Source organism: Myxine glutinosa, chromosome 5, assembly GCF_964187855.1.
Source record: "Myxine glutinosa chromosome 5, kmMyxGlut1.1, whole genome shotgun sequence".
Lineage (NCBI taxonomy): Eukaryota > Metazoa > Chordata > Myxini > Myxiniformes > Myxinidae > Myxine > Myxine glutinosa.
Window position 1 is genome coordinate 210,457,778 of NC_136265.1, and position 19,455 is coordinate 210,477,232.

General features: G+C 47.8%; 1 protein-coding gene across 7 annotated transcripts in view; it reads right to left on the reverse strand.

The window, feature by feature from the left end:
• EPN2 (epsin 2) overlaps nt 1-19,455 on the reverse strand; it is a 61,578-nt gene that overhangs the window by 25,422 nt on the left and 16,701 nt on the right. For 4 of the 7 annotated variants that reach the window (XM_068114978.2, XM_068114977.2, XM_068114982.2 and 1 more), the window contains 3 exons: nt 14,445-14,528; nt 12,325-12,472; nt 9,636-9,896 (listed from right to left, as the gene is read on the reverse strand). In XM_068114978.2, coding sequence (XP_067971079.1) covers nt 9,636-9,896; nt 12,325-12,472; nt 14,445-14,528 — 493 coding nt within the window. The remainder of the gene's footprint in view (nt 1-9,635; nt 9,897-12,324; nt 12,473-14,444; nt 14,529-19,455) is intronic. The other 3 variants (XM_068114980.2, XM_068114979.2, XM_078779429.1) reach the window with 1 other exon arrangement.

A 19,455-nucleotide genomic window follows, 5' to 3' on the forward strand; every position in this document is an offset into this window, starting at 1 on the left:
TATACGTGTATATATATATATACGTGTATATATATATATATATATTGTTACGGCTCTCAACGTCGGCCTTTTTCCCCTTAAGAAGGGGGGATTAATCCCCTTGTGTGCGATATATATATTCGGGTGGTCCAAAAATGCAAAAAAAATCACTTTTTTATCTGGATTTTGATGCTCTATTGGATTATTGTTAGAAATGGTCTAAATCATTCACCCAAAAAATATTTTGCATCCGAGTCATCTATAAACTCATACATACTCAACATATAAATTAGTCATTTTGGTCAATTTTAATGAAAATCGTCCATGTTGAGAGGCTTACAAAGACTTTAGAAATATTTTTTTCCTAAATAATGTCATCGATGGTACATACCCCTGTGAAGTCCTCATGGTCGAAACACGAGTCAGACATGTATGAACATGTTTCAAACATGTTTCAAGCATTGTCAAACATGTTTCGACCATGATGATTTCACACTCACGTCTCACAGGCGCATGCAAAAAGTCATGAACCACAAGATGGCTGAGTAAAATCTGCTCGGGCAAGAATCCCTCGTCCTCAATGATCTTCTTCAATGTGGCAGGAAATTCCTCGGCGGCTACGGTGTCGGCAGCTGCGGCTTCGCCCTGAATCTTGACGTTGTGCAAGCTGAAGCTCCGTTTAAAGCGTGCAAACCATCCAGATCTTGCAACGAAGGTTGTGTCCTTATCCTCCGGGTACGTCTTCAGAAGATCCTGGAACAAAGACTTCGCCTTCTCCTGTATCAGCAGCTGGCTCGTTGGTATGCGTTCGTATTGGTATGCGTTGGTATTATGATGTAGGAGTGACGTAAAGTCGCACATAATGACGTTTGCTGAACTGAAATTTACTCTAGAAGAGTGGCGTAAAGTCGGATTTGATGTAGGTCGAAATGGCGTAAAACGGGGTACGACTGTATATATATATTGTTGTGGATATGAGGATTGTGTTTTTTTATTGTGTTTTATTATTATTGCTTTATTCTGGACCCTCCTGCCTCCAGTCTGTTGTATAAAGGTCAAAGGGCGTTCCCGTAGTTAATTCCATAAAGCATACACGAAGGACACCATATATCCCTGTTCAGTAGTTATATCCTTATTATGTGTATTAGTGTAAGGCTGTGTCTCCCATTAATTTTAATACTCCATTGCACTGCATTAAATAAGAGTAGATCCCCTTTCATTCACATTCCCCTTCCAACAATTGCCAACTGTTCCCTCCGCGACTCCATTCGCCACGAGGTCGGCTTGGAGAAGAAGGGGGAGGAGCTGCCGACTCCTGGGCGTACCCGCCCATCGTCATCAAGGGTGGAGCCAGAGGGCCGTGCCGACCAATCAGGGCCGAGGCGAGCTGACCGATGGGCGTGTCCTGGACACCAGCGGCCTGATCGCCTGAGGCGCTATATAGAGCGCGCGCGAAAGCAAGAGAGGGGTTGTTGTTGGACTAAGCAAGAGAGGAAGAGTGGGACAGAGTTGGACTAAGCAAGAGAGGAAGTTGTTGGACTGGGTTGGACTAAGAAAGAGAGAAAGAGTCCTGGAGTTTGTGAGAGAGGGAGAGAGAACCCGTCACGCCAGACCCCCCACCAGCAGCGTTGGCTCCACCAAGCAGCTCCGACCCGTTTCCCCGCGCACACGACAGGATCGGTGGCATCGGCGGCCGTCGAGGTCCAGCCCGACGTCCCGTGCGGGATCAAGCTCCAGCCAGCTCCGTGCCTTCCTCCCCCTCCAGCCACCCACCTCCTGTCATTCCTGCCTGCAATTTCCCCATTCGTGTACGTGAGTTTGTTCTGTGTGTCTTGTCCCTGGGTATTAATTAAGCCTGTTTAGATAAGCTAGCGATTTCACTGTGTCTCTGATTCTTCTGTAAATTATTTTATTATCCTTCCTTCTCCTTGGTTTCTTTGATTGTGTAAATAGTAGGAATAAATTTAGTAGCATATCAAACCTTTTTGTCTCCTTCTTCTTCACATCCGTGTCGCCTTTGTCTTTTCCCTATTGAATATCTGTGGCGCGATTTTGGCCAACGTTCAGGAATCGGGTTAGTCGGGGTAACTGTTAGGGCCGCGGCGCCATCCGCTCGGCAAATTAACATCTTATCCGCGGTCCGTATCAATATATATATATATATTAGGGTGGTCCAAAAAACATCGATCTCCGATTTTGATGCTCTACTGGATTATTGTTAGAAATGGTCTAAAACATTCACCCACCAAATATTTTCGCTCAATTCCATCTAGAAACTCATACACACTTCAATTGAAATATGGCGTTTTTCACCAAATTTGGCTATTTTCGTGCCTCACTAGCAACAATCCAATAGCAACCTAGGTGGAAAAAGTACATGCACTATTGTACTAAGCCATTTTGTGGTTCATGACTTTTTGCATGCGCCTGTGAGACGTGAGTGTGAAATCATCATGGTCGAAACATGTTTGACAATGCTTGAAACATGTTCATACATGTCTGACTCATGTTTCGACCATGAGGACTTCACAGGGGTATGTACCATCAATGACATTATTTAGGAAAAAAATATTTCTAAAGTCTTTGTAAGCCTCTCAACATGGACGATTTTCATTAAAATTGACCAAAATGACAAATTTATATGTTGAGTGTGTATGAGTTTATAGATGACTCAGATGCAAAATATTTTTTGGGTGAATGATTTAGACCATTTCTAACAATAATCCAATAGAGCATCAAAATCCAGATAAAAAAGTGATTTTTTTTGCATTTTTGGACCACCCTAATATACATTCTTGACAAATGTTTCAGTTACACATGTTTAACATGCCTAAAAATAGTATGGATACTTCCCAAGTGGAGAAGAACTTGAAAACAAATCATAACTACAACAGCACTCTTTGATGTCGCGAGGTCGACTGACAGGCCTCCACCCACATTATTACATCATTATAAATACTTGTACATCATTATAAAATAAAGATGATGGGAATCGAGCCTGTGATGGATGCGGTGAATAGAAACTGGTTGAGATGGTTTGTTCATGTGTTGAGGAAGGATGAAAGTGACTGGTTGAGAAGAATGATAGAAATGAATGTAGAAGGAAGTAGAGTATGAGGAAGACCAAGAAAGACTTGGCTAAAGGTGGTGGAAGAAGAAATGCGGGCAAGGGGGTGAACAAGGGGAGATGCAGATGCAGATGGGCAAAATGGAGAAGATCGTCATGGGGCCCGCAAGGCTAAACCCCGCTCTAGCAGGGAAAATGCCTTAAAATGCCTGTTGTTGTTGTTGTTTGTATAAATACTTGTACCACGTTTGATTTAAATACCTTCAGCCATTGTCAAGTATCACATTTTTACCTGACATAACCTCTGACCTTTGATGCCGAAATCTAATCAGTTCATCTTTTCATCATAATATCTACTTGTAACAGATTTGGTCAAAATCCCCATCACTGGTTCAAAAGTTAGCGCAGCAACAAAATTTTTACCTGACGGGACCTCTGACCTTCGGCCTCTTGACCCATTCATCTAATCCATTTAGCTTCAAAACATCAGACATACTTGTTCCAAGTTTAACTTAGGTCCCTTCAGCCTGAACCACCAAAAGTGGGGATTTTCTTTTTACTGGCTCAAACCTTCCAGTGAACTCCCTGAGTACAGCCACCAGTTTTCATCTCTTTCTGTCCCGCAGTTGAGTGCATGCATACAAGTGAAACAAAAAACACGCAAACAAGTGGACACCTCTCGGATTATAGACTGGACTGCTGGTAGCTTGTAACTGTTGCTGCGTTTTTGCCTGAGGAAAAACTGCTGAAATCTTTGTCCGGGTTCTTCCCAACATCTTTGTTCCTTTAACATTTCTTTCTACTTTTTCATATTTCTCTTTATTCATTCCAATTCTTGTTTCTTCTTTATTTCTCTCTTTCTTTATTTATCTGTCTGTCTTAGGAGAAGTGAATTCTTGCAGTATTTTTTCTGGAAAGTTCACCTACCTGCGCCTGGATGGGTTTGAGGGTAGAGGAGTAGCAGCTGAAACCCGAATCCTATCCAGGTTCCTCCTGATGACTCCATCTTTGCTCCTTACTTCTTCTGGTTCCTCCTGATGACTCCATCTTTGCTCTTTACTTCCTCTGGTTCCTTCTGATGACGCCGATGCAGTATTTGGTTTTCCTTTTCATCAGTTTACCCACCGTTCGGGTCGGTAGAATTTGTGAATTATGTGCTGAATAAGGCATTAAACGGATCTTCATCAAACTTTCAGATGTTCACCAGTAAGTGTCGGGGAGCGTTTTAGGCAAAATATATAAAAATAAATAAATAAAACTTTAATAAAAAATTGAATTTTTTGAATTAGAAATATATATATATTTTTTTGCTCTATCGTGCCTCGGCCATTGGAGCTATGTGAAAGTAATATTAAATGATCCCTGACCCCATTCCTTAGGGAGTGTATGAAAGTGTTTTAGGCCCCCACAAAAAAAATAAAACAAAAAACAAATTAGATTACTTCAAAATGCCAGCAGGATTAGAACAGCACTGGACAATGCCGGGTACCCCTGCTGGTATGCTATAAATGCATTACACGCATTTAAAATGATGCACCTTTTTTAGTGATTCAAAACATTAACATGCATAAATACCATGAAATCCAAGGAAATTTATGAAGCAGGGAATCCCAGGAAATGAATGAGGTAGGGAATCCCAGAAATTTAACGAGGCAAGAAATCCCAGGAATTGAATGAGGTAGGGAACACCAGCATGGTACAGTACTCGTATAAAACACCCACTCTTTATGGGAGAGTCATACCCCCACCCTCTGGCAGGTAGGGGGTGAGAGGGGTTATTTGTAAAGCACTTGCACAATGCCACGTGTACAGTGCAAAATTGCAAGTCATATCCATAGCAGACTTGTAATACCGTTCCACACCAACACAAGGTGGCGCTATACAGTATGCATCACGGTAATATCAAACAAACTAAAGCGCGGCGTTACGCGCGCTGCTTGCGAGCAAGGAGGAAGCGGACAAGCGGTAACTTATAAGCGTCTTTATTTCAGGAGCTCACTGTAACACTCGCGCGCTCCGGGCTGCGCGCCCGGTGTATATCATGAGGCCACGCCTACCCCTCGGGCGTGGCCACCGCCCACTTGGTGCGCGGAATTATGTCACCACGCCAGTGGGCTTTTGTGTCCGCCACACGCGCCCCCCCAGAATTCCCGCGCACCTGGAGGGCCAGTTTGCGGGGCAGACGAATGACCCGGCCGAAGCGCCCCCTGGCGATCGGCGGCGTCCGGGGTGCAGGGATGCCAGGTGGGATGCCCCTGGCTGCCCCTGGGATGGGTGCAGGACCGGGGGGCGGCGTGGCGGCGGGGCTGGGCGGTGCCGGGGGTCCGTCCGCAGCGGGGCGGCCCCGACGTGGGAGTCGGGCCACTGGCGGTGGATGGTCCACGTCGAGGTGGGCCGGCTTGAGGCGGTCTACCGAAACGCGGTCAGGAGTACCGCCGATGTCCAGGGTGAAGTGCTTCGCCCCGGTCTCCATCACGCGGAAAGGCCCGTCGTACGGGGGCCGCAGTGGTGTCCGGTGGGCATCGTGGCTGACGAAGACGTACTCCGCCGTGCGAAGCTCCGGGGCGACGTGCGTCGGTGGGTGCCCGTGGCATGCCGTTGGCACCGGGGCGAACCTCTGGGCGGTCTGTTGCAGAGCGGAGCGCTGCTGTGCCGCGGACCATGGTGCCGTGGAGTCGGGGAGGAACTCGCCCGGCACCCGCAGCGGTTGCCCGAAGACCAACTCCGCCGCGGATGCGCGCAGGTCCTCCTTGGGCGCCGTCCGGAGGCCCAGCAGGACCCAGGGGAGCCTGTTGACCCAGCCGCCGTCGCGGAGGGTGGCCCGGAGCGCGGCCTTCAATGAGCGGTGAAATCGCTCACAGGCCGTTAGCCTGGGGGTGGTAGGCCGTGGTTCGGTGCAGCCGGACCCCGAGCCCCTGCGCGACCGCCCCCCAGAGCTCCGAGGTGAACTGGGGGCCGCGGTCGGACGAGATGTCTGAGGGGGCGCCGAACCGGGCGACCCAGGTGGTGATGAAAGCCTGCGCGACATCGGCCGCCGTTGTCGACGCCAAGGGCACAGCCTCCGGCCACCGGGTGGTGCGGTCCACCATGGTGAGGACGTAGGTGAAACCCCGCGAGGGGGGCAGAGGTCCCACCAGGTCCACGTGAACGTGGTCAAACCGGCGTTCCGGCACCGTGAACGGGGCCAACGGGGCCTGGGTGTGCCGGTGCACCTTGGCGCGCTGGCACGCGAGGCACGTCCTGGCCCAGCCGCGGACGGCCTTCCGGAGGCCATGCCAGACGAACTTGTCGGCGATCAGCCTTTGGGAGGCCCTCGCGCCCGGGTGGGACAGGCCGTGGATGGCGTCAAATACCTGGCGCTGCCAGCCCGCGGGCACGGTGGGGCGAGGACGCCCGAGGGAGACGTCGCACAAGAGGGCCGCGCCCGCGCCGTCGAACGGCACCTCGGTGACGCGGAGGCCCGTGACGGCGGTCCGCAAGGCCTGGACGTCAGGGTCAGCGGCCTGGTCCGCTGCCATCCGGGCATAGTCGATGCCGAGGTGGACTGCGTGGGCGACGGCCCGGGAAAGGCAATCCGCCACAAGGTTGTCCTTCCCCGCGACGTGCTGGATGTCCGTCGTGTACTCGGACACGGCCGAGAGGTGACGCTGCTGCCGGGCCGACCACGGCTCGGTGACCTTGCCCATCGCGAAGATCAGCGGCTTGTGGTCGACGAAGGCAGTGAACGCACGGCCCTCGAGCAGATGGCGGAAGTGCCTGACCGCCAAGTGAAGCCCGAGCAACTCGCGGTCGAAGGTACTGTAACGTTGTTCGGGCGGGCGAAGCTGCCGGCTAAAGAACGCCAGCGGTTGCCAAGCTCCACGCACCCATTGCTCGTGCACCGTGCCCACCGCGTAGTCCGAGGCATCGGGGGTGAGGGCGATCGGTGCATCAGGCGCCGGGTGCGCGAGCATGGTGGCGTTAGCCAAGGCGAGCTTCGCGCCCGTGAACGCCGTGTCCATCTGCTCGGTCCAGGTAACGTCGCCTTTGCCCGGCTTACCTCGGAGAGCTTCGTGCAGGGGGCGCAGGAGCTGGGCGATACGGGGCAGGAACCGATGGTAAAAGTTCACCATGCCCAGGAACTCCTGCAGCCCTCTGATCGTGCGGGGGCGCGGAAACCCCTTCACCGCCTCCACCTTGGCCGGCAGGGGGACGGCTCCGTGCCTGGTAATACGGTGCCCCAGAAAATCGATTATGGCGGCGCCGAACCGGCACTTTGCGGGGTTCACAATCAGGCCATGCTGGCCCAGGCGTTCGAAGAGCGTGCGGAGGTGGCGTAGGTGCTCTTCGCGGGACGCGCTGGCGACGAGGATATCGTCCAGGTAGACGTAGACAAAATCCAAGTCGCGCAGGATGCTGTCCATCAGTCGCTAGAACGCCTGAGCCGCATTCTTCAGACCGAAGGGCATGCGCAGGAACTCGAAGAGTCCGAATGGCGTGATGACCGCCGTCTTCGGGACGTCCTCCGGCCTGACAGGGACCTGATGGTAGCCACGTATGAGGTCCACCTTCGAGAAGGACCTGCCCGCCAAACGGGCGGAAAAGTCCTGAATGTGGGGGACGGGGTAGCGGTCGGGAGTCGTGGCGTCATTGAGACGGCGATAGTCCCCGCACGGTCGCCATCCCCCGCCGGGCTTCGGCACGATGTGCAGCGGCGACGCCCAAGCGCTCTCTGAGCGCCGATCGATGCCGAGTCGCTCCAGGGTAGCGAACTCCGCTTTTGCCACCGCCAGCTTCGTCGGCTCGAGGCGGCGTGCCCGGGCGTAGACCGGTGGCCCAACGGTGGGGATGTGATGGGCCACCCCGTGCTTGACGGCCCCCGCCGAGAAGGTGGGCCGCGTGAGGGCCGGGAAGCCGGCGAGGAGGCGGGTGAATGCGTCCGCTGCCGGAAGCGTACAGACCAACGTGGCCGGAACCGAACCGTTCGGCAAGCCGCTTGGCAAGCCGCTCGTTGAGCTGGGCAACGCACAAGCGAGCGAGCTGAACGTCTCGGCCTGGACAAGACGTCTGCGCTTGACGTCGACCAGGAGCCCATTAGCGCACAGGAAGTCCACGCCAAGCAGTGCCATGGGCACGTCGGCGGTGACGAACGTCCATCGGAAAACCTGCCATCCGAACCGCAGAGAGAGGCAGCGTTTTCCGTACGTACGGATGGGCGTCCCGTTCGCGGCAAGCAGCGCGGGGCCCCCACCCGCGGCGTGCTTGTCTGACGTGCCGGCGGGAACGACACACACCTGCGCTCCCGTGTCGCACAGGTAACGGCGCCCGGAGAAGGTGTCCGTTATGAACAGCAGGCTGCTCGAACGGCCGGCGCTCATCGCCACTATTGAGCGCCGGCCCGGGCGTTTCCCGACCTGTTGAAGGAGCATGGCGGATGACACTGCCGAGCTTCGTGGCCGAACTTGGCGTGGAACCAGCACCAGGTGGTGGAGCTGGAGGAGCGCGGCTGGCTCTGCCAGGCCGGTGGAGTTGGCGGGTTTCCCCGCGGTGGCGGTTTTCGCCGCGGCGGTGGGCGGGGCGTGACGGTGGTCACGAGGTGCGTATCAGCATGCTGCGTATGCTGTACAAGCTGATGCTGTGGAACAGCAGCATCAGCAGCATCAGCAGCATCAGCCTCGAGGGCCGTGACGGCCACGCCGACTCTCGCCCGCGTGTCCGAAGCGGCGAAGTACTTGTCCGCCTCGGCTGCCAATGCTCGGGGTTCCGTTAGCCCAGTCCCGGCCAACGCGAGGCGAACCTGCGCTGGAAGTTGGCGACGGAAAAGCGCCCGGAATAGAGAACCGGGGGCTTCGTCGCCCAACAGTGACAGCATATGGTCCATTCGGACCGACGGGCGCGTGTCACCGAGCTCGGGGAGATCCAGGAGGCGGTCGGCCCGTGCGTCGTCCGTGAGGCCGAACGTGGCTAGGAGTAGCCGCTTGAGTGCCTCGTACTTGTGGCCGTCCGGTGGGTGGCGAAGGACGGACACAACTCGAGCGGCCGTGCCGGGCCCGAGGGAGGCGACGACGTGGCAATAGCGCGTGTCATCGCCGGTGAGGCGCCGAAGCTGAAATTGGGCTTCGGCCTGGACGAACCAGACTTCGGCCTGAGCCTCCCAAAATTCGGGAAGTTTGATGAAGTTGGCCATGGCAATGGCGTCGCGTGTGGAAGGATCGCTCCGGCAGATCCAACGTCGAGGGGGTCACCAGTAAAGCGCAGCGTTACGCGCGCTGCTTGCGAGCAAGGAGGAAGCGGACAAGCGGTAACTTATAAGCGTCTTTATTTCAGGAGCTCACTGTAACACTCGCGCGCTCCGGGCTGCGCGCCCGGTGTATATCATGAGGCCAGGCCTATCCCTCGGGCGTGGCCACCGCCCACTTGGTGTGCGGAATTATGTCACCACGCCAGTGGGCTTTTGTGTCCGCCACAAAACCATGTTTTTTGGTTTTATTTTGTGAGGTTATACCATTCGGCAGAGCAAGTAACAAGTCAGAGCCAAGTTTTTTTTTTTTTTTTCCCATCACAATGGACAAAGAGACCCGTATCAATGTGAACAAAATCCAACACTCACCACCAGCTTTGGATGCAGGAGCCCAAGGGTCTGTGGTAGCTTTGCTGGGCTCTGACATAGTTGTCGATGCGGCAGGGGCCCATGGATCCACCACGTTTCCTAGGGTCTGCAAACTTGGTGAGGACTCTGTCCAGGGGTCAGACACTTTGGGTACTTGCATGGTGGCAGCAGGAGAGGTTTCCCAAGGGTCCACTGCCTTTGCAGACAAAGATGGATCCCATGGATCCAAATGCTTATCAAATGACGCCGCAGAAGGAGTAGCTGGGTGGCAGAGAAAAAAGTAGAGGTTTAAGCAGGTTTTTAAATGCTGAGATCACACTCTTCATGAAGTCTGTTTTGCAGTGAGGAATACTTTCTGGATAACTTGCATTATAAATAGGAAAGGGGGATAGGGGGGTATCGTGTAATGAGTTTCTCCCGTGGGTGTTTTTCTATACGCTGGTAAAGAAAGGAAATAATAGAACAAACATCTTTGAACTTCCGGTTCTGGGTGTGAGCAGGTTGAACGTTGGTTCTTACCTGCCTCCTTGAACCTCAACCAAGCTGAGTTTTGCATACGAGTTACGTCTCGTCTTTCCATTGTAAATTCATCAATGTGTTGCTAATCATTTTCATCCCATTTCCGTACCTTAATCATACCTTTTTGGGGCGTATTATCGAATTTCATGTCCTGAGTGTTGAGCCTCCACCCCAAGCCCTCAGCAAACGATTGTGCCCTTTCACTGATCTGACACGTGCCTCATTCGGCTTTCTTTCCCTGTCATGCTCAATGTTCTATTTTATTTCCCACTCATTGCTTCAAAATGTCATTTCAAACTAGAACAGCAAACACACTATGACGTCACGACGTCGACAAATGCACCTCTGCCCACATTATTAAATAATCACAAACTTGTAACAATTTTGATTGAAATCCCTTCAGCTGTTCTCAGGTAACACATTTTTACATGACATGACCTCTGACCTCTGACACTGAAATATAGTCAGTTCATCTTTGCAGCATAAGATATACTTGTAGCAAGTTTGGTCAAAATCCCATCACTTTGTCCACAGGTTAGTGAGGTAACATAATTTTATCAAACGGGACCTCTGACCTTTGCCCTCTTGACCCCATGATCTAATCAGTTCATCTTTGCATCCTTCTACATACTGGTACCAGGTTTGTCTTAGATCCCTTCAGCCATTCCTATGTTATCGTGGTAAGGCAAACCTATCATGGATGGAGGGCAGCCGGAAGAAACACAATATCATAGCCATGTGGCGAGAAATAAACCATTATTTGCCAAATGTCAAAAAATTATGCATGTGCACAGCATGTCTGGACTGTAACCCATTTTGATGTTACAGTCTCCTTCACTAATTTTGGCATTGCCTTGCAGCTTAACGACATGATGATGGGACCCGGCAGGCCATAGTCTCGTATGAATCCTTTCCATTTTGTACGAGACTCATACGATTTGCCTTTTGATTGGGTCAGAAGGTGTGCATTTTGGCCACTTTGCGCCCGCTGTCTCAACAGTCCCGATAGATTTGAGCACGATATCACCTGGTAAAGCTCACTCAACTCCTATATAAACAGCCCTAAAACAAATTCCCGATAAAAGCACTTTATGGCAATCCAACAGACTATAGCATAGCCGTATAGGCTGAGCAGATCATCGTAATAGCTTCACATGGCTGCATTCCATCAACTAGGAAGGCCGAGCCTTTATCTCCCTCCATAAATAAATTTAAACTTGAGCAAAGTCGATGATGCGCCGTCGCAAATCCACATGCTTGCCACCTAAAACAAAGTTAAAAGATTGCATAAAATTCCACCAGAAATGAGCAAATGTCAAATTTTAAGTTAAAATTTTTCCAGTTTTGACCCCTGTGACACGAGGTCCCAAGTGAAACATCGACCCCAGTGAAAACAAATCCCCAAAAAATCGTTATATATTTGACACATCCCCCAATGTTGAGTTCATACACAAAGTTTACTTTTAAACCGATTAAAATGTGTCCATCATTGCATTTTTCGTATTTGACCTTTTGACCTCGCCCCAGGGTGCAAGGCCAAAAATGATAGTGCTCTTGCACCTTATTTCCAAAAATGGTGGATTTCTGCACCGACGTGAGCACAACCTTTCAGGAGGAGATTGTGTGACGGACAGACAGCCAATTAGAATACTCCCCCGATATTTTTCAAAAAGCATGGAGATAAAAACCGTCAATGAAACCATCACACAAGGCAGAGTTCATTGCTGCGATTGCGATGTTTGGAACTGGAGCCAGATTATCTGGAACACAATTTTCAGCCATAACCGGCAGGCGCAACCAACTACTTGCAATGAAAAGCACTTGCTGCTAAGAGATTAAAATATTACAAAGTTTGGCCAAGGACACTGCCTCTCCAGTGAAAAACATTTTAGGGCTCTCACTGTTGCCATAATGTTATCACTTATCAGCATTAGTTCCAAGGCCGACGACACCTGAAAATAGCTCTGCTTTCCTTCAGTGTCTGGAACACATGTGGCGACCAGCACGGCAGTTGTTTCCACTAAAATTCGGTTCCATCAAGTTTTTGCCAGGCTCAGAATGCCGTGCTGGTGAAACGTTTTCTTCTTTAAAATGTCCATCAATTACGAAATAAGATCTGCTTTTATAATGCTGTGCAAAGCGGAGGGTAAGAAATGAAAGGACGTCTTACATCCTTGCCAAGGATCCGACTCCGGAACGGCAGAAGAACCACCCCAAGGGTCGGGCTGCACAATTGGTACACCCCATGGATCTGCGCCGACCGTTGCGGTTCCACCTCCAACAGGGCGGAATGCCTCCGCAATCTCGAGCAGTGAACTCTGCATGAAATAACAATTTACAAAACAACTCGTCACACGACATATTCGAGTTCTTTCAGGAGTCTAAATGCTTCACAAACGTCCAACCATACAAATTAACATCTTACGATACAAATATATGAAAATAAAAGACCAAATACTGCATTGGAATCATCAGGAGGAACCAAAGATGGAGTCATCAGGAGTATACAAAATGCACCAGTCAGCTTGCTTTGCAAAATGCGACAAATGCAAGCTGGTTGACTTGCCGAAACAAAACAAATTCTGAATGACATGTCAGCACTGTGCTAGATGTTCAAAAAACAACAGCCGAGAGATTGAGAGGACTGCATTGTGTTGGAAATAAAAATGCCAGCATCCCTGACAATTGAATCCGCAACTCTCCTCTCCCCAAGTACATAATTTCTTCCGCAGAACTACGTGAAACATGCTTCCGGTACGCCTGATAAGGTGTCCGCATGAACGTGCATAACATGAACCGTGATGCATATATTGAAGGGGGTGGGGGGAGGGTAAATGCACCTACACAGTTGGATGGAAAAGGTGAGTGAAATTTTCAACTTGATCTTCAAATTTTCAGCTAAACGATTCATCCCAACAACCCAAGCTTTTCCCTTCTGCAGTCAAAATTCCACCGATTGTTACCTTATCTCGCAGCCTTTGCGCATCATGATGGCAACACCTCAATTTGAACACAGCTAAAGAAGGCCTAATCACAGCTACTTTCAGATTACCCAGAAAAATATTATTTTGAATGAGGCCTTCAAGCATAACTAGTTTAGAAAAAAACAAGACTAACAAGTACAAAAAGTTTTAATTAAAACAAAAGCCGCGTCGATGTTACACAATGCCTAGATGCAGCTGTGCCTATAACGTCGATGTTATAGGCACAGGACATTCCTATTGATTCGATTACTTGATGTTATTTTTGTGCAAAGTGAAAATATATCTCGGCAATTTCCCGTGTGTGGCGACGAATTTTTAATATATCTCGGCATTTTCCCGTCTGTTATTTCAGGCGGTGTATGACTGACCATGCCGCGATTTAAAAAATATATATCTCGGAAATTTCCCGTGTGTGGCGAAACGTGAACGAAGCTATGCTCCTCTCTCCACATTATTGTGACGACGTATAAATTAAATATTTCATCGTGACGATTGTCATCAAATGGACGAATTTTTAATATATCTCGGCATTTTCCCGTCTGTTATTTCAGGCGGTGTATGACTGACCATGCCGCGATTTAAAAAAAATATATCTCGGCAATTTCCCGTATGTGGCGACACGTGAACGAAGCTATGCTCCTCTCTCCACATTATTGCGACGACGTATAAATTAAATATTTCATCGTGACGATTGTCATCAAATGGACGAATTTTTAATATATCTCGGCATTTTCCCGTCTCTTATTTCGGGCGGTGTATGACTGACCATGCCGCGATTTAAAGAAAATATATCTCAATGGACTTGAAGTTACAGGCCTTTGAGAATTCATTTAGTTCTATAAAGGGCAACTTTCATCGGATTTTCTTCCCGTTTTTTTTCAACCGAGTCTAAAACTATGTTAGCGACTGTGAAAAATGAAATGATATATCGAATTTGATTTGAAATAAAACTGTGTGAGAGAGGAAGACACCACGGGCCTACAAAACAGGCCTCAAAGCTATGCGAGTTAATAAAATGGTGGATATTTGTTTATATGAAGCCTCTCCCACAATGGGTGGAGCTATGGTTCCCAGAATGGGTGGAGCTTTGAGGTTTTGTCTTCTCTGCAAGAACAAGAAGAAGAAGAACAACAACAACAACAGCAGAGGGCACTCTATTAGCAGCGTCTGCGACGCGGCTAAAAATCCTTGTTAAAAAAAAAAAAGAAGCAATCGGTCAAATCGCAAAGGTTACCAATTATACGAAACACGAGAAGTTGAAAAATGCTTTGCACACAGTGGCGCACACTCGAGAACAGAACCGCACCTCGTCTTTCGATCGGTCGTTCCTGCTGCTTTCCTCAAGAGCCATCTGCAGACGAAGGTCGTCCCCACGCCTTAGACGCTCCTCCTAGGATAAGCCAGGGAAGGTGTCAGTCTGGGGAGCAAGAGCCAATGTGCGCAAATTATGGAGGCCGCCCGTTGCCTCCGCTGCTCAAGCCCAAGAAGATGGAAAGAAATTTAATAACAGGTTCTTCTTGATCTTACTCTGTGGTTAGTTGAGCCACTGGTTAGGCTTAACTAGCTAGATACTAGATAAAATTTCAAAGGAAAAACCTACAATTGATTATGCAACCTATTATTTGTTTTTTTCCCCTATGTGCCAGGTTTTTTTTTGGGTGAAAAACTAGGGAAGCGAGACCAGTACCTCACAAACAAATCCCTAAAGGTGCTCAAAATGTCGTAAAAAAGAAGTGTAGAAAAGTAAAAAAGAAATAAATAAAAAGCTATAAAGAATGGTACAAAATGAACAATACACCTAATGAGGGTAGTGTTGATAGCCTCGTTAGCATCTCAAGTGCATTAAGAAATGGGTTTCAAATTGATCGACATGGGATGGTGCACGTGCCAAACAGAAGGGCAGCAAACGAATGGTGCTTGGCAGAAGTGAAGTTTCATATCCAAATTTCCACTTCCTTTGCTCCATCTCGTGTACTCTCCATTGTTCATCATTTGTGTGCAAAGTTTGTATGAATACTAACGCACGAGGGCCATCTCAAAAGCTGTACAAATTTCCCTACAAAACGGATGTGGCATGCATACGCTAGTTAAAGTGCACGTGCTTGGAATGCACTTCCTCCGGCAAGTTATTCACACCAGCACAGAACCCTTCACACCAAAGTGTTTTTGGTGAACCGGGCATTGGTTGTTGGAGTTCCATTTCCGGGTTCCTTAGCGGTTATACGCATCTTCTCTGCTCTGAGAGGCTTTCTCTTAAGGCTGAGGTTACCTGCTCTGGAATGTTCTTATTACCCAACATTCGGTTGCAAACGTGTGGCGTGTCTGCATTAAAAAAAAAATATTTTCTCGGCAACCATTGGTCCGATTGACACGAAATTTTTATCACAACCCGCCTGTATAATTTTTCTATTCATAAGTATGATATGGTCACGTGGTATGGACGCCATCTTGGAAAAACGTTACCTATATATCTCCTTAACAGCCCAATGGAAAAACTTAAAACAAGGCTTATTGTCAAGGACTCCCCATGGGGAATAAGATATGTTAATGATGTCATCGGTGCCTTCGTTATGACATCATAAATCGACAAGTGTAACGCTACATTTGATCAGTATTAAAAAAAATTCTCTGCAACCGTTAGTCTGATGGCCAAAATTTGACAATAGGAGTGCCTCCTCTGGTAGAATTTTTTTTAATGACAATTTTTTTTTATGACGTCATCGGTCACGTGGTACCAGCATCAACTAGGAAAAATCGAAAAACATTGCACTTCTTAGATCTCCGAAACCGCTCCATGGAAAAAATTGAAACGTGGCTCAATGTAAAGAACTCCATATGGGGAATACGTGTTTTTAACGACGACGTCATTGGTGCCTTAAGTCTGACGTCATAATTCAACAGTGACAATGCTTAGTCTGATCAGTTTGAAATTTATTGAGCGTGATCTACGCAACAATTATATTAGAGAATATAAATTTATGATGTCATCGCTCATGTGGTCTGGCAGCCATATTGGATAAAATAAAAAACCCCTTCAAAAACAGAAGGGTTGGCTCACACAAAGTTGACTGCACTCCAAGTTTTGGGTAAGTATTATATGAATAGCATCTAGTTTAAGTCTGTTAATTTACGGTGTTAACTTGTTGAGTTCCTTGGCATGTGCTTTGGTGCTGGGTTTGTGTCCTTGTCTGTGTCGGATGCTTTTGTAGACCTCTTTTTGGTCAATTGCTGCATTTACTCCCTCATCTCCTCTTTGTTCATCTGCTCTGCTTGTTGTCCCACTCAGCATGCTGTCTTGTCCTTTTTCTTGACTTGCTCTTCAATGAGCCTCAATTTCACAAAGGGAGACGGAGGAATCATCTGATGTGTGCAAAGGTTTTTCCCATTGGAAAAAAACCCAACTGTTGTAATCAAGTGTCAAAACCCAAATCCCATTTGGCTGTGAGGAAAATTGAAGGGCATATACAGTGCATTCAGAAAGTATTCAGACCCCTTCACTTTTTTCACATTTTGTTATGTTGCAGCCTTATGCTGAAATCGTTTAAATTCATTTTTTCCCTCATCAATCTACACTCAATACCCCATAATGACAAAGAGAAAACAGGATTTTAGAAAGTTTTGCAAATTTATTAAAAATAAAAAACTGAAATATCACATTGAAATATGTATTCATACCCTTTGCTATGACACTTGAAATTTCTGGTCTGGCCACTCTGTCATAAAGCCCAGATCGGTGGAGTGTTGCAGTGTTGGTTGTCCTTCTGGAAGTTTCTTCCATCTCCACACAGGATCTCTGGAGCTCAGCCAGAGTGACCATCGGGTTCTTGGTCACCTCTCTTACCAAGGCCCTTCTCCCCCGATTGCTCAGTTTGGCCGGGCGGCCAGCTCTAGGAAGAGTCCTGGTTGTTCCAAACTTCTTCCATTTAAGAATTATGGAGGTCACTGTGCTCTTGGGAACCTTCAATGCAGCAGAGATTTTTTTTGTAGGCTTCCCCAGATATGTGCCTCGACACAATCCTGTCTCTGAGCTCTGTAGGCAGTTCCTTCGACTTCATGGGTTGGTTTTTGCTCTGATATGCATTGTCAGCTGTGAGACCTTATATAGACAGGTGTGTGCCTTTCCAAATCATGTCCAATCAATTGAATTTACCACAGGTGGACTCCAATCAAGGTGGCACCTGAGCTAAATTTCAAGTGTCATAGCAAAGGGTATGAATACTTATGCCAATGTGATATTTCAGTTTTTTCTTTTAAATAAATTTGCAAAACTTTCTAAAATCCTGTTTTCTCTTTGTCATTATGGGGTATTGAGTGGAGATTGATGAGGGAAAAAATGAATTTAAACGACTTCAACATAAGGCTGCAACATAACAAAATGTGAAAAAAGTGAAGGGGTCTGAATACTTACTGAATGCACTGTATATGCCATCGAGGCTTGGGAATGGGCCATTTTTGAATTTTTATGTGTTGTATTCAAGGACACACAATCTGCACACATTCCCCTCGAAAAAAGAAAAATAAAATACTCATTTTGCATTAGCACATCAAATCAATAAAGCCACATTCGATTCGCCGAGACACTTTTTGCACTGCAAGCGGACCCGTGCCATGCTAAATTCAATGTCTGATCTGAGAAGAGGTACAGTTTCTCGTCATCAAATATCACGCAACAATGACTAGAGAGATTTGTGGGGGAGAATCTACAGATAATGTGGTGGAAAAATTAACAACCAAAGACTCCATAGCACATCTTACACCCCCGTGCAGTAATGAGAAACAAGGACATGACTGGTGTCTGCGAGCGACAAATTTGATTGGTCGTGACGAAGCAAGATGCCGTAATATTTTATCCAAGTAATGCTAAACGGGGAAGGGTTTTTGGAAGTGGCAAAGGGTGATTTGTGTTCTACAGTGTTCAAGTACAGTCACGTGAAAAATTAAGTACACCCCATGTAAAGTTTTGACTTTTTCAACATATTTCAACATACAGCTATTTGATCTTCATTTCAACAATATTGATAGATAAAGGTGATATAATATAACAAATATCATGAAACATTTCCATTTTGTAGTCCATTGTATAATTTAAATAAACATAAATGCAAATTTTGCATGTGGAAAAAGTAAGTACACTCTTGGCTCTAATAGGTGGTATTGCCCCCTTTGGCAGAAACAACCTCAAGTAGGCATTTCTTATAACTGTCTACCAGTCTCTGACATCGACTGGGAGAAATTTTTGCCCACTCCTCCATGCAGAATTCTTTCAGCTGTGCGATGTTTGAGGGGTTTCTTGCATGCACAGCTCGTTTCAAATCCCCCCACAACATCTCGATGGGATTTAGATCCGGGCTTTGACTTGGCCATTCCAGAACCCTCCATTTCTTTCTTTTCAGCCATTCCTTGGTGGATTTACTGGTATATTTAGGGTCATTGTCATGTTGCAAGGTCCACCTTCGGTTGAGCTTCAACTTTCCGACAGATGGCCTCACATTATCCTCAAGCACCCTCTGGTACAATGAAGAATTCGTAGTGGATTCTATGATGGTGAGCTGCCCAGGCCCTGATGCAGCAAAGCTGCCCCAAACCATAATATTTCCACCACCATGCTTTACAGTTGGTATCAGGTTCTTGTGGTCAAATACTGTCTTTGGTTTTCGCCAAACATGTCTTCTGGTACTGTGGCCAAATAGCTCTACGTTTGACTCATCTGTCCAGAGCACATTGTTCCAGAAGTGCTGGTCTTTGCCTCGGTGTTCATTGGCAAACTTTAGTCTTGCCCTGATGTTCTTTCTGGACAGCAAATGTTTCCTCCTGGCACACCTCCCATGTAGATCAAATTTGTGCAGCCTCTTTCTAATGGTAGACTCGTGCACTTTGCACCTGAGCTGGTGCACCCGATTCTAATTTTAGGTATTTGAAGTAGTGATAAATGTAGGGGTGTACAGTGAAACCTTGACTTACGAGTTTAATTCGTTCTGTGACCGAGCTTGTAACTCAATTTGCTCGTTTCTCAAATTAAATTTCCCCATTAAAATGAATTGAAATGCTATTGATCCGTTCCAGCCCCCCAAAAACCACCCCAATTTTTTTTGAAATATATATATAAATATCTCGCGCTTTATATTTCACCTGTATGCAGCATTCAAGTTGGCAGGATGGCCTGGACTGGAGGTACGCACACTTGACTCTAAACTGTCCAGCCTGGGTTTGAATCCCGACCCAGCTATAACCTGTCATGTCGGTGTTTCACAGGCAGGGTGATTCATCAATGTGTGTACCGCTAAACTGGGCGCCCCGTTTGCGTCCCATTAGTTGTT